At 39.6% G+C, this 14,671-nt stretch overlaps 1 protein-coding gene across 8 annotated transcripts in view; it reads left to right on the top strand.

The window, feature by feature from the left end:
* The window catches only part of MBTD1 (mbt domain containing 1), a 36,809-nt gene that overhangs the window by 3,102 nt on the left and 19,036 nt on the right, over positions 1–14,671 (top strand). For 5 of the 8 annotated variants that reach the window (XM_075110917.1, XM_075110915.1, XM_075110912.1 and 2 more), the window contains 6 exons: positions 4,761–4,962; positions 6,118–6,257; positions 7,113–7,227; positions 7,324–7,406; positions 13,652–13,769; positions 14,429–14,563. In XM_075110917.1, coding sequence (XP_074967018.1) covers positions 4,761–4,962; positions 6,118–6,257; positions 7,113–7,227; positions 7,324–7,406; positions 13,652–13,769; positions 14,429–14,563 — 793 coding nt within the window. The remainder of the gene's footprint in view (positions 1–4,760; positions 4,963–6,117; positions 6,258–7,112; positions 7,228–7,323; positions 7,407–13,651; positions 13,770–14,428; positions 14,564–14,671) is intronic. The other 3 variants (XM_075110914.1, XM_075110916.1, XM_075110913.1) reach the window with 2 other exon arrangements.

Here is a 14,671-nt window from a genome sequence, read left to right as displayed (position 1 = left end):
TTCTGGATCATCCTCCTTTGTCCAGGATGCACTTTTGTGGGGCAAAAGTTTGGTTACTTAATCATGGGGTATTTTTTGTAGCAAGTTATCACCTTCAAAACACTTTCTCATAAATTTTGCCAATTCTCAAGGATAGTCTTCATCAAGACACTAAAGCAATTTCCTGAGTAAGTATTTGATGTCTAATTAACATTAAATAGTTTTAGTTTGTGTTTTGGCCATGCATCGTTCACCCTTTTTGTGCTGAAAAAGCAGCTGTTACGCTCAAAGAGTGCATGCTATAATGTGCTGACCAAATTCAACTGTATGTACGTACCAGTATATGGTAAGGGAGTGAGAAACTAGTTATATTTGTTTAGAGTTGCCTTCCTGCTTTAGGGAAACCGGTTCCCTTAACTATATTCTTTTATCGTACCATTTGCCTTGTGTAATGGTTAATTAAGAGTATTTCTTAGAAATACATTGTTGCCAAGTATTTGCAGGGAGGAGAGGAAGAACAGGAAAATGGGAAGTTGGGCAGAATAAGAAAGCAGTTCTTAAGAGTTCCTTTCTCCACCCATCCCTTCAATAAAGAAAAGTATGCAAGAAAACCCCCCAAGCAAATAGTCGTACAGGCTTATTTGCCAGTCCCACTTACCCTCGACTTTGTATCACTATGTCTAAATATCTTCCCTGGTGAGGAACCAGTAATCTCATTAGGAAAATAAGCCTTAGCCAGTATGCTTAAAAGTTTGTCTCCTTCTTTTGTTTGTGCATTGCTTCTGCTTAATGTGCTACTAGGCTCGCTTTTAGTGTTGGCGTTACTTAAGCTACTGTTCGTTTGGTATTAACCAGCTACAAGGTTTGAAGTTTTACAGTAAGGCAGCCTCTTGCTCAACGCATGTTTTGCAGATTGGCAGGATGCTATTCCCTCATTTGTTTGAAGGTGAAGAACGCTCATCTGGTTTGGTCTGGAGGAAAAGACAACCTCCTCAGCGTGATTTTTAGTGCTAGATCCAGCTTCTAATAATAGAAAACTCCCCCCTCCCCCTTCTATGCCTACATCGTCAAACATGGATTGATCTTACTGTGGTTGTAGTTGTTAGATCAAGTCACTACTACTGTTAGTCTCTGGTAGCTTTTTGGGGTGAAGGATTGCATTCTTCTGAAAAGTGTCTCAAAATTTGATGGGAGCACCTTGCAGGGTAATAAGCTGTTCTTGCTGAGGGTCCCATTCATAGAGGTCCTGTAGCTGTCATGGCTAGGTGCTTTTTTTTGTCAGACAGAGAAGATGTTGCTGGTCAGCTGGTAAGGCGCGCTGCTGATCCGCACTTGCAAGGGCGCAGCAGGAATTCCAGGCTGCTGCTGTGACCGAAGCAGCTGCTTCATCTCAGTTATGGTTCTGTTTGAGGCATATAATGTCCTTTTTGACGTTTGAGTTCAGAGTTGTACCCCAACTTTTGTCTGTTCCAGATGTTAGACTGGATTTGCAAAAGAATAGGGCCTCTCAGTTCTGCAGGAAGGGTTAGCAGAGATTCCACATGGTGTTCACTTGTTTCTACAAATGCTGTCTCTCAGCATGGGTTAAGAAGAGCTTTAGTGGTGTTTATTATCAAAATATAAATGTTTTGATCTGCTCTAGCAAAATTCCAGGATAGGTATTCGCATATCATCCTCCCTAACTTCCACCTACTTCTGTGCACAAAGTACTTTGGTTTTTTTTATTGCAAAACCGTACTTTTTCCAAGTCTCACAAAACATATTTTGAGTAGTTTCTGCAGAATTACAATCCAGATAACAATTATAAATTAAGAATGTCCTACACAAATTATCTGGCAAAAGCTTGGATAAAAATGTTTTATAAAACTACAGTATTATTTTAAAACAATAAGCAAACTACTCTTTTGGGTCGCCTATAACTTGAACTGGGACAATTTGGCCAAATAAAAAGTGAATGGAAAAGTGATATATGAGACTTGTTTTGACAGTGTCGTTAAACTCAGCAAACTTGATGATTGCTCTTTAGGAACCTGTATAATGCTGAAGAATTATTTTCTTAGTAGAGGGCCCAACTTTCTGTATAGAAAGTAGAAATATTTTCTTTCTTATCTGTGGATATTCTGGCAAAGAGGGCTTGGCAGTAAGATTGAGGTTCTAAATATATGTGATGCAAAAGAACAAAAAAAAAAAAGAGCCAACTGTGCTCTTGTGGTATCTGCAATTGCAATCTTGCACTGTGCTTCGGCTTGCCTAGAGCAGCCTGTCGTCCCTTCTGTGCCACTGGTCCTTCATCTTGCCTCCAGCCTCCCAGTTTTCTTTCACCTCCCCTTGCAGTGGGAGCAGTGCTGGCCACAGGCTTCCTGCACCGTGGCATTGAGCGTTGGAGGGAGTGGGGATGGATTGCACTTCTCTTCCTCCTTCCGAGCTGCTCCAGCATTTCAGACCTCTGCAGCAAAGTGCCGGGCGAAGCAGAACTGCCCTGTGGGTCTGGAGTTCTCCAGTCCGGAATGGAGAAGGGATGTCCCGAGACTACCATGTCCTGCAGCCTCCACTAAAGGGCTGAAGCCCTCCTTTATGTGGGACAAGGCCCTAATCTCTTACTGAAATCAGATCAGCTGACTTAGGGAGGATGAGTGAATGAGGAAGGAGAGCCTGCCCCTGGGCTCTGAAACACCACTAACATCTCTCCGTAATACTAGAAGGTGCCGTGGTGTTCTGGTATTACTGCTGTGAATGGTTAGTATGGGATTGCCTTCTATTTCCTAGAGGAGACTAGTCAAGGAAAGTTAAATATTGTGAGATGTTAAGGAGTTCGTGAGATCTTGAGGAAAATGACTAGTCTTCATGTTCTGAGCTGGAAATCACTGGCACTGTTTGCAGAACACCGTATCCATGGCAACGTTGTGCTCAACTTCTGCCTTAATCTACCCACACGTGCGCACACAAACAAATAACTCCCCTTGTATCTTGTTGGCTAATAGCCTCCGTGGTAGTGTGCAGGTAAGGCTTGTAACCGGGGCAGGTCAGGCCTAGGTTTTGTGCTGCCGTCGCTCAGTCTTTCCTCTAATGATTGCAACTGATCCCCCCGCTACATCAGGCAGGTGTCAGTTTCTTCAAGGAGTTGTCAAGTTATGCTCTCCTAAGTTTTGATAGACTTTAATATAATTTTGAATTGTTGGCTGAGGAATGTGTGCGTAATTAACGTTACACTGACTTTTTGTTGTTGTGTTTTTTTCAGAGCTGCTTTAAGTGTGTTAAATTTATTTACCTTATTGCATAACCTTTTGTGCTTACTGGTTTTTATTTGGGGTCTGTTTTTTTCAGTTGGATGCTAGGCTTGGGTCAGTGTAGAAATCGGTTTTCCCTTTTAACTATATAAAAATCCTTCCATAATAGGATTTAGTCAGATTGCAAAGGAGAATAGAGAATATTATAATAAAGGGATAGCATGGCAGCAAAAGGCTCGGATGAGATCCAACAATAAAGCTGTTCAGGCATATACTCTGTAAGAAAGGGATTTGGGGAATTACTGTGATGAAATCTTAAAGCTATGAATCCAAATGCAATTTAAGAAGGAAAAGTCCCATCACATTATTTTTCTGTCTACAATGACTTCTAAATAAAATTAGCTCTTGGAAAGGGAAGTAGAGGCAAAGGCTTTCTTAATATTTTTTTCTGTTTTCTTGGCTGAACTGCATTCTTCTAACTTGTGCTTCTCTTGTAGCATTTTTCTTTGTCTTCTCTTTATCTGTTATTTCCTCTCAAACTTAGCAGAATACTGTTAAGGGTAATGGAAATACTTTGAATTTTTTAATTTTAGCTTAATGAGGGCAGCTCATGTAGCAGTAGCCTTGTTTCAGTAGAGCTGTGTAAGATTAATAAAGTGAAAATTGTCACTATTAAAATGCATGTGTTGGATGCCCATCAGAAAAAAAAAAATCAGTTAATATATTGTTTATATTTCTCTAATGCCTTTGCTGGAAATGGCTTAACTGTCATGCGTTCTTCAAAATTGTATGCTTTTATTTGACCTCAGATTTTTTTTGTTATAGCAAAACTCTATTATGTAACAAGTTTTCGTATATAACAGTGGCAAATTAATCACCTTTCTATCTTTTTAGCGTTTATGCAGACCCTATTGCCATAGTAACTGAGCTCTTCATAATTGTTAATGTATTAATCCTCAGAACCTCCCTGTGAGGTAGAGAGGTATTCCTGCTTCACACGTGAGGAACTGAATCAGAGGGAAGCCAAGTGATTTATCAATAACCCCACAAGCCAACGAGAGTAGAGATATACTCTCATTTCTGTTCCTGTGGAATAAGTGCCCTCTTGGTTGAACTGCCTTTTCTCTGCCCAGCTTTCTCAAATGAATGAATTTTAGTGAAATTGGCTGCAGCCATCTGGAATGTGCTCATTTGCATATAAGATCTGTGTGGCTGTCATTATTCAGCACATCAGGTTTAATGAACTCTGAAGATACCAAGAGAAAGAAATGTATGGACTGCTACTGTGTATTCTCAGTGGATCACGAGAGAGATTTTTCTTCCTGTATATCACAGTAACAAAAATCGGCTAGTTACGACTATACCGGTACTAATTTAATTGGCAATATATGGCTCATATCTCTCTGCTGATAGAGCAGCTTGTTAGTACATCTACTTTTGAAGGCTGATTTTGACCTTTGAAACAAACTTTTTAGCTTGGCTTTGAAACATTGACATTCAGAATGCTCCGCTATTCCTTGGGGTTTTTGTTGTTTGTATGTTTTTGATTTTTAGACAGAACATACTTCACGGGCAGAAAGGAAAAGACGTGATTCATTCGGGATGTTTGACGGTTATGATAGTTGTAGCGAGGACACCAGCAGCAGCTCCAGTTCAGATGAGAGTGAAGAGGAGGTTGCTCCTTTGCCATCCAGTCTCCCAATTATAAAGAACAATGGACAGGTCTATACTTACCCAGATGGCAAATCTGGCATGGGTAAGTACGTGGTGCATGAGTACAAAGGGTTTGGTGTTTATGATTTCTAGCCTGTGCTGTGAGTTGTGAGGGTCCAATCCCAAACGTTGGACCCAGTTGAAAAGGGACCAAACCAGCTTGAAGGTTTGGGATGGTCTGTTTTGGGAGGGGGGAATAATTTGGTTTTTGCTAAACTGAAATAAGATTGATTTTTTTGAATCCTGCTGGCAGGATGGGTATGGGAACATCTGCCCTCCCATCAAATGTGTATTGTGTCTATATGCACGTGTATGTTCTCATGTAAGTTGTTTTTATTTTTTGAGCTGTGAGGAAAATGTCAGTATGTTCTCTCTACACTTTGGCATATATTCTCTCTACCCTTTATGTTGTATATGTAATATATTAAAATATATTCCTTCCTGTACTAGGAAAATTTCATTATTACTGCTGTATAAAGTCTGTCAGCGTATACCTGTTCACTACCTCCTAGCTGTGAGCTAGGGTATACTGGAAAAAAATATTAAAAAAAGTGAAGATGGCTTTTTATTATCATCAGGGGAAAAATACTTTAGCCAAAATCATTAGTGATTAGTAGAGCTCTCTCTGGGTAGGATCTTGGTATTGTCTCATTAGAATAAGTTGGTCACAAACTCTTATTATGAGCTTGTTGTTGAACAACTTGGTGGGTGATGCTGTCAGCCTCTGAAGCTGGAAGAGAATATTGGTGGGCTAGGGTACTTTGGGTATACTAATTTATGATTCAAAAGAGAGACCTGGTTTTACTTCAGGTCGGAAGTATTAAATATTTAGAGGAAATCAAGATTGGCAGGCCCAGATTCAAAGCAGATGTTTCCTTGAGAACCATGAAAACACAGAAATCTGCTTTAGATGGTTTAGCTGGGTCATTCACTTTTACCAGGGGTAAAATTAATAGGGAGCGGAAAGGAGGCGGCACCCTTTCATCAGTGAACTCGAGGTTCATAGTGTTTCACTGACATTTGTGGTGGTGTTCTTATTTTAAGTTATTTTTTCTGTGCAATTCTCTTGTGTTTCAAACCCTGAGAAACTGTTTGGTGGTGCCACCTACAGGACCTTCCTTATGTTGTCTTTGTTCTGATTTTTTTAGCGGTCTTTATTGCGCTCTTTAACACTTGGCTTTTTCTCTCCTCTGATCAGCTACATGCGAGATGTGTGGAATGGTTGGTGTCCGTGACGCTTTTTACTCTAAAACAAAACGCTTCTGCAGTGTGTCGTGCTCTAGAAGCTATTCATCGAACTCCAAGAAGGCCAGCATTCTGGCCAGGCTTCAGGTAGCGGTACAGACACCATTTTCTTTATATACTTATTGTAGTTTGTGTTTGTAAAACATGTACATTATCTTAAAATATCATACACGCTTTACAAAGTTTCTTAACACAGCAAAATTTTCATGAGTGATTTTTTGTAAGCCAAAACTCAAAACTGTATCAGTCATGAAGAAATCACTTTGTTCAGCAGAGGAAATTCCAGAGAATACTGACTCCTTATTTAATTTCTGCTGCAGTGGCCTTCTGCAAGAAAAAGATCAGGAAAAATCTTCAGTCTACATATGTAGCAACTTGAAATTCCATGCATCTCATACCCAAGATACTTTCTGGCTTTAGAGAGCGTGAAGGTTTATTTAGTGTTGTGTTTTGTTTTTGAGGGTTTTCTTAACTATATAGATTTGCAAAATGGGTTTTGGGCTGTTTGCTTAAAATACCAGTCAAATAATCACAAAGGTATATTTGTAACATTCAAGAAAAGAGATAGAAATGTCAGGAAATACCATTACATCCTATTTGAAATGCATTGCAGCAAATGCCAAGCAATTGCATTGGTATAAATTAGATTAACAGTTCTTCCTTTTGACCTGCTAGTAAGAGAGATCTTTTTTTCAGGGAAACAGCAATGGATCTATAATGCCGTTCAAGTTGGAACACTAGTAGAAAAGTTACAAAAGTCATCTTTTGGACATTCTTTGCTACTGGTTTTTAAATTTAATTAATATTACTTGTAGCTATGTGATACTTGGTCAACTTCCATTCTGTGTTCTAATTTTAGTTAAATGTACCAGAGATACGCTACTGACCTATGGAAATTGCCTGATGGGAGTTTGGAAAGACTTTATTTACTTAGCGCTTTTGTTTTAGGGTAAACCTCCAACAAAGAAGGCTAAAGTTCTACAAAAACAACCCTTAGTGGCTAAATTAGCAGCGTATGCTCAGTACCAAGCAACTTTACAAAACCAGGCAAAGACTAAAGCAGGTAATGGCCAATAAAAAGAACTGAAACAAATTCTTGGAAATACAAGATTTGTGGCTCATTAGCAGCTTCCTAAATGAAACAACTTTCTCTTCGCAGCTGTCCCTGTGGAAGGTTTCAGCTGGGGTAACTACATCAATAGCAATAGCTTTACAGCAGCTCCTGTTACCTGTTTTAAACATGTAAGTATTTTTCAATATGTGCTATCCTTTCATGCGTGTGCGTGAGAGAGAGAGTGAGAGAGTCTGTGTTAATTCTTGAATTCATTTTTGCAAAACACTCATACCCAAACATGTTTCATGGCCTTGGACTTTTGTCATGGTTTAACCCCAGCCAGTAACTGCGTGCTCACTCCCCCCTGGTGGGATGGGGGAGAGAATCGGAAGGCTAAAAGTGAGAAAACTCATGGGTTGAGATAAAGACAGTTTAAGAGGTAAAGCAAAAGCCCTGCAAGCAAAGCAAAAGGAATTAATTCCCTCCTCCCCAGGGGCAGGCGGGTGCTCAGCCGTCCCCAGCACAGCAGGGCTCCATCGTGCGTAACGGTGCCTTGGGAAGGCAAATGCCATCACACCCAACGTCCCCCCCTCCCTCCTCCTTCCCCCAGCTCTATGTGCTGAGCATGACGCCATACGGTGTGGGACACCCCTGGGGTCAGCTGGGGTCACTGTCCCGGCCGTGTCCCCTCCCCACCCCTTGTGCCCCCCCAGCCCCTCGCTGGTGGGGTGGGGTGAGGGGCAGAAAAGGCCTTGGCTCTGTGTAAGCGCTGCCCAGCAGGAATGGAAACGTCCCTGTGTTATCAATGCTGTTTGTATCACAAGTCCCAAACACAGCCTTGTACTGGCTACTGTGAAGAAAATCAACTCTGTCCCAGCCAAAACAAGCACAACTATGAAACTTATATTGTACACTGTCTTAGTATGGTTACTTTTTAGATAGATATGTTTGGTTTTATCTGTCCTTTAAAACCATTCTGAATGCTATCAGTTACTCTCATCATACTTGCTGTCATAAACAAAGAAAAAAGTAAAAGGAGGACTCTTAGACTTGTGAAGTTATTTTTCTCACATTCAGGGTGCAAAATAGTCAAATGCACTTACAGAATATCAAACCAACGAGGTCATGCGATATTAGAAAAGTTACGAAAGACTTTTTTAGATTGGATGAGGTTTGCTCCATTATGTTATACTGATCTTCGGTTACATATTTGGATTTGGGATTTTTTTTTTAGTTCTTAGTCAGATTCTCTGTCAGTCATGCTGCCAGGTAGTGTGGAAGTAGAGGAAAATTAAGGCTTTTCATGAGAGGTTGGTTTTCTTTGTATTCCAAAGAGAAAGTCCTTGGTCATTAAAGAATGTAATCGGGATGAGGAAAATATTTAGCAGCATCTGTCTTTAATGTGTGTGTTAAATTGCAATTATTAGATCTTGTTTAAAATATGGTCAGTACTTTCTGTCTTTTAAGTAGAAACTTTCTGACAGAAAATGTTTTCTCAGTATACTTTTTCTTTGGAAGTTGAAGTGTTCCATCTTCTTAGGAAAGTTTTATTTTGCTCAAAATTATCTGATGAAAATTGCAATCAAAACAAACATTTGGTTTTGTGGAAGTTCTCCACAGGGGAGAAGAGAGACACATTTTCTGTCCTGTTCAGGAATTCATGCTGAGCACTGTCAACTCATAAATCAGTAGGACTTGAGGGCTCTTGGCAGTTGGCACTTTCTGAATAGCACCCTTTATGCTTAGAGGCCTTAACTATTGCCCAGAACAGAGCCTTCCATTAGTACGGCTGCGGGTATCGAATTCCCTGTGCTTAAGTAAGCATGTTTGCACTTTGCTTTCACTGTTACATACATCTCTAATAAGTAGCTTCATAAGTACACATCAAAAGATATTGTTTGATAATGTGGGCTGTGCTCTGACAACAACAAATGCTTCATGATGTATGGCATCCTTAATCGGTACAGCTACGATAGATAGGTCACTTGTAAATTACGCTGAAACATTACATATTAAAAGGAGTTGTATCTTCCTTTCTTACTACTTTGTTCATTGAGTGGTACACCAATAATGTGAACCGATACAATACTAATCTTCCCACTTTACCTTGAAAATTTTCACAAGCTATGTGGCAACAGTGCTGCGAAGCCTAGTTGTTTCGTTTCTGTTGCTGTTTTCCTTTTTTAGACGAGCAAAATGCGACTCCTGCAGCCTCATTTGGAGATTTCTACTTCTTTGGTGGACATCAGTTAGTGTTAGAAGGGTGATATTTGCCTTTAGCTTTACTGTAATTATTTCTTAAAAAAAAATGTATTAAGCCAGTCAGAATCTGAAAACACATCAGTAGGCTCTTGTTAGATCCTTCTCTCTCTTTCTCTCCCACCCTCTGTGGATAATTAAAAGAAACAATACTCTCTTGTCTGTCTGGAAGGATCATTGCTATGTTGTCTGTGTACTATATTGCTTTGATTCAGAAAGTTTGCATTAGTTGATGTTTGTTTACCATCCGCATTATGGATTCCATGCAGATGATGTGTGTGGCCACATGATTGAATATATAAAGCTTATTCTGTTCAAAACAAAAGTTTTGAATTGACAGGAAAATCATGACATACGTACCCTTGAATTTGTTTTTAAATAAAATATGTCATTATACTGGGTATATCTGTATGGATATTTGGTAGGGAACACTGGGGTCAATATTAAAGAAAATTTAAGGGAATTATAAGATGTGGGATTGGGCTTATTGGTTATTTTTTTAATAATGTGGCATACTTCAGTATTTCAGGTCTGATGTAATTTTCCCAGACAAGTTTTTTTGCCTGGGGAGTTATTTTCTCTTCAATTAAAACCAGTCATATTTTAGAATTAAAACATTTATATCTTGAAGTTCTTCATCTCTTTCTGTGTATGAGAAGAATTAATTTCAGAGTCTTCTGATGCCCTTAATGTGGCTTTTGTACTTCCCTGTTACCTTCATTCCAGACTTCAGTGTTGAGTAACACTAATGGAGCTCACTAGCAGCAGCACCACTACGCCCGCTCTGTAGCTCAGCGGACCGAAGCAGAGAAGCTGCTTTGGTTCATGTCACATAGGAAGCCTGTGACAAAGCCAGAATTACAGTTCGTGCACCTTGCAGCTTTTATTTTTTGTCAAACTGCATTAATCAGACAAGAGCAGTAGCTGATGCAAGGAGAGCAAAGCTTAATTTCATGTTTTTGATGTCGTGTTATAGCTTCGTAACATCCGAAGTGCTCAGTGCTAACCTGCGTTCCAATTTCATTTCCTTCTAAAGAGTTTTTACTTTCCTCTGTATTTGTTTTTATTAGTGCAAATCATTCCTAGAAATAAAAGCAGATGGTGCTTTGAGTCGTTTGTCAGTACTGCTTAACGTACGACTTCACGCACAGCTAGTAGTAACTAGTCTTCTCCGCTCTGTTGCTAGTGAGATGCACATTTTTCTGAAGTTAGGGATTTTTTTAGACTTTCTTCCACTTTAACTTTATTCTGAGCTGAAATATTTCCATTCTTTTGGTTTCTTTTGTTTTTAAAATAAATCAATCACTGGTTTGCTCTAAGGGAGCGTTTCCAGGATTTTACACCAGGTGGCGGTGCTTTGCTTCCAACTTCTTGTTCTAAACCGTTTTGCACGTTGTCTCTCTGGCATTGCCTTTTGCGGGGGCACAGTTCACACACAAGGTATCAGCATAGCATCATTTCGCGTCAGGAATTGGTAGCACTGCTTTGCCATTAAAATCCTGGTTCGAGTCCAAAATCACGGCGATGTCAGTGCCATCCAAAACGTATAGAAGCCGATGATGTAACCCACGAGACCTCTGTTCGGCTGGGCACGTGGGTCTTCTTAGCCTTAAGGTGCTCCTGTCAAACAGGACCTTCCTGATTGCGACTTACCTTACAGAGAAGGCAGCTGCCGCTCACAGATAAACCCTCCCAAGTCACCTCCCGGAGCAGGAAGCGATGAACCAGATCTTCCTTGTTTGGGAGTGACATGAAGTGGATCTCTTCGTATGAGTCTGAAAGGTAAATTTGTTCTTACCTGTAAATTATGGTTCTGCTAGTTCGCTCTATGCCAATCCAGACTTCAGAGTTACCGTTCCAGCCAGCAGACGAATAAGACTCACGTAGTGCTTTGAGTTTTTCAAAGCGCTGTACAAACATTGATTGATTTGTTAGATGAAGGCAGAGAAGACATGAAGGAAGATGGCTGTTATAGCCCTGGTTTATCCAGTCTTCCTCCCTTAAGAGACTATTCATAATGAGTGAAAAAGATGGTGCAGTATACCAGGTATACTGTAAACCATCGCTTCAGGACAGTAACGTTATCTGGCATTTCAGTAGTGATGCTACACAGGACGGTGTCCTTCTAAAGGGTGAGCCATATGGATTGGTGTAGGAGAACTAGCAGAACCAATATTTTCACAGACAAGGACAAATTTAACTTTCTGCTATTTCCCTCTATACCAATCCACGTCCTAGAAATAAAAATTTGTGCCATGTCCATTACCGGTTGATGCGAGGAGGAGTGTTTCGATATACTTCTCTCTCTGAATCAACTGAATAGATGAGCAGGCAGTAAAATATCTTTCAATAATTTCATAACCCAGCTGCACCTAATTTAGCACTGATATTTTTGATTGTTTGGCCTCGCCTGTATCTCTCTACAAGGCAACAAGATTTACTAAAATATGCAGTTTGAAAAGTTTATTTCCCCAATTCAATAAACTACACGTCAATTTAGAGATGATAGTGAATATGTAATAGGACTTGATTAAGAAGCTGTATCTGCATATTTTGTGTGTGAAAATAAGCCATCATCTTTCAAGCTGTATTTTTCCCCTCTCTCTGCCAGATGGCAGAAAAGAGCTCCACAGTCTAGAGCGGTGTAGATGGGACATAGCAGAACATGAAGAGACCAGGCTTCAGGAATAAGAAACTGCCATACTTAAACTAACTTCTTTTTCCTTTAATAATTAAAGCTAGTGTTAAGTTTTGCATGCCTAACCTCAAATATTTCTGTTAGTTAGAAGGGCATCCCTTTTCAAAATAAGTTTGGCTTTTAGCGCTGCTACTTGGCTATTGCCGAGTGCCAGCAAAATTCCAGTATCGTGATTTCCAGTTGTTGAGGGTTAATCCAACTTCCTTCACTTGCAGCGCTCAGCTGAAGTCCTGTGAAGCTGGAGGCTATTCCCACTGCTCTGTTCAGTTCTCTGTGTGTGCAGAGAGCTTTGTAAATGCGATGCAACCTTAGAAAAGTTGGACTAGATGATCCCCGAGGTCCCTTCCAACCTGTGCTTCTGTGATTACCGTCTGCCCACTACAGTGCAGAACCGGGGGATCCCTTCAGTTGTCCCTGTGATACCTGGATATCCTCTGAACTGATAAGAATTTCTTTTTCACTGAACATCTTAGAATTGATGTGACTGTTCTAAAATACCCCAAATCCAAATCTTTCCCTTCTTGGTGGTCTCTAGTTTAATGTAGGCTGAGTAATTTTCTATTTTGTTACCAATATAACTTCAGTTGAATCCCTTTTAAGATGACTTGGATTCTTCAGCACCGTGTGTTTCTGGTACCTCTACAATAGCACCTTTGACTATCTTTTCATGATGCTCTGTTCAACGTATTTTTCTTGAGATAGCAAACAAAATGTAATTTTTATCTCCAGTTTCCTCAAATCCTTAATAGTTCATCAAGCTTGTATTCCTTTTTGATACTAGCATATTAGTCTAAGCCTCAGGACAGTGTGTGAGGGATCTAGCTGCGCATTTCCTTCCGGCATTCGTTACAAAGGTGCCACTCAGCCTTCTGTTCCTTTTGCTTGCTTGATGGAGTGATCACTTGCAGGTGATAAAGCCTGTTCCTCTGAGAGGTTGTGAACCAGCGGGTGATAAACCCCACCATAATAAATCATCAGAATAGATTCAAGAAATAACTTTTAGGCATTTTTTCAGGAATGTTTCTGATTTACAGAATGTAAAGATTTTGGTGCCTGTGGTACAGGTACGAATCTAAAGTACCATAAAAGAGTACCAAGTAGAATTGCAGAGGAGTTACACCGTTCCCACTAAGATCAGTAGCTTGCACCTAGCTGAACCATAGTAGAACAAAGCTGACCTGTGAGTATATGCAATTTGTGCTTCTGCTTTACAGACTTTTTTAAACTTGGAATCCTATAACTTTTGCAGGAAATATTACTGTGTATTTGTGTACAATTACAATACTACGCATAGGGTCCAAATCAAAACCAAAGTAGGTTTTCATAGAACAACTGTTTTCTAAAAATATGCTTATGTCTTATCCTGTATATTGATTGTTTTGTCTTTTAAGTCACTCATGAAACATTAATACAACAAAAAAAAATTATTTCTATGAGGTGAACTGGTGACTCTTTCTCCCCTACCTTAAATGATAGGCACCTATGGGGACATGCTGGGGTGATATCTCAGAAGGAGTGCGAGTGGAGGTCCCAAACACCGACTGCAGCCTACCTACCAAAGTCTTCTGGATAGCTGGAATTGTAAAATTAGCAGGTGAATATATTTTAGTTGGAATTATTAAAATAATCCAAATAATTGTGTGAAGAGAGCTAATAATTTAGTCAGTGGTCACCTGGTTAGTGGAATGTTGACACTGGTTAGGTTGTCAGAGCTGTGTCAAGGGGTTACATGTTTTAGCAGTATCGCTATGTTACACCGTTGTACAGTGGCTTCAGTGGAGCTTGAGAATGCCTTGGGTTTTTTCTGTTGCCTCAGAGTACAATAACAACAGTGCAGATGGAGGAGATGGAAAATTGTGTAATAATAGCTAGCAAGTAAGGCCCATTATATGAATCACTTTTCTTGGTTAAAAGTAAAGTTAAAAATTCAAGGTCACACAGCTAAGATATATGAAAAAGAAATAGTATGGGTAATTAATTTTGTCCTCCTACATATAACTTCTAAAGCATTATAGTTCAAGAATTTTAATTTTAATTAAAATTTGACTTACATGATAGCCCATGCACATTTATCAAAGTAATCTGTTCTGTGCATTAATAACATGCAGCAGCGTGATATAATAATGTTCTATAAAAAGCTCTAGTCTAGAAAACCCAATATAATATATATGATGATTGGTAAAGAAATATTAATAAGCCTTTTATAATCTTGTTTAATTTTTGTCTTTTTCCAATGCGATTGCTTTCTTTCAGGCTACAATGCTCTGCTACGATACGAAGGCTTTGAAAACGATTCAAGTCTTGACTTCTGGTGCAACGTTTGTGGGTCTGACATCCACCCAGTTGGTTGGTGTGCAACCAGTGGGAAGCCCCTAGTCCCTCCTCGAAGTATGTAAATAGTAGCCTTACTGCCTGATACTAAGTCTTCACTAAACTAAATTTGCTCATGGTTCAGATGTCAAAAGTATTTTTTTACCATAGCAACTCTTTCAACAG

The sequence above is a fragment of the Phalacrocorax aristotelis genome, chromosome 16 (assembly GCF_949628215.1).
Source record: "Phalacrocorax aristotelis chromosome 16, bGulAri2.1, whole genome shotgun sequence".
Lineage (NCBI taxonomy): Eukaryota > Metazoa > Chordata > Aves > Suliformes > Phalacrocoracidae > Phalacrocorax > Phalacrocorax aristotelis.
This window is presented reverse-complemented; position numbering and strand designations above follow the sequence as displayed.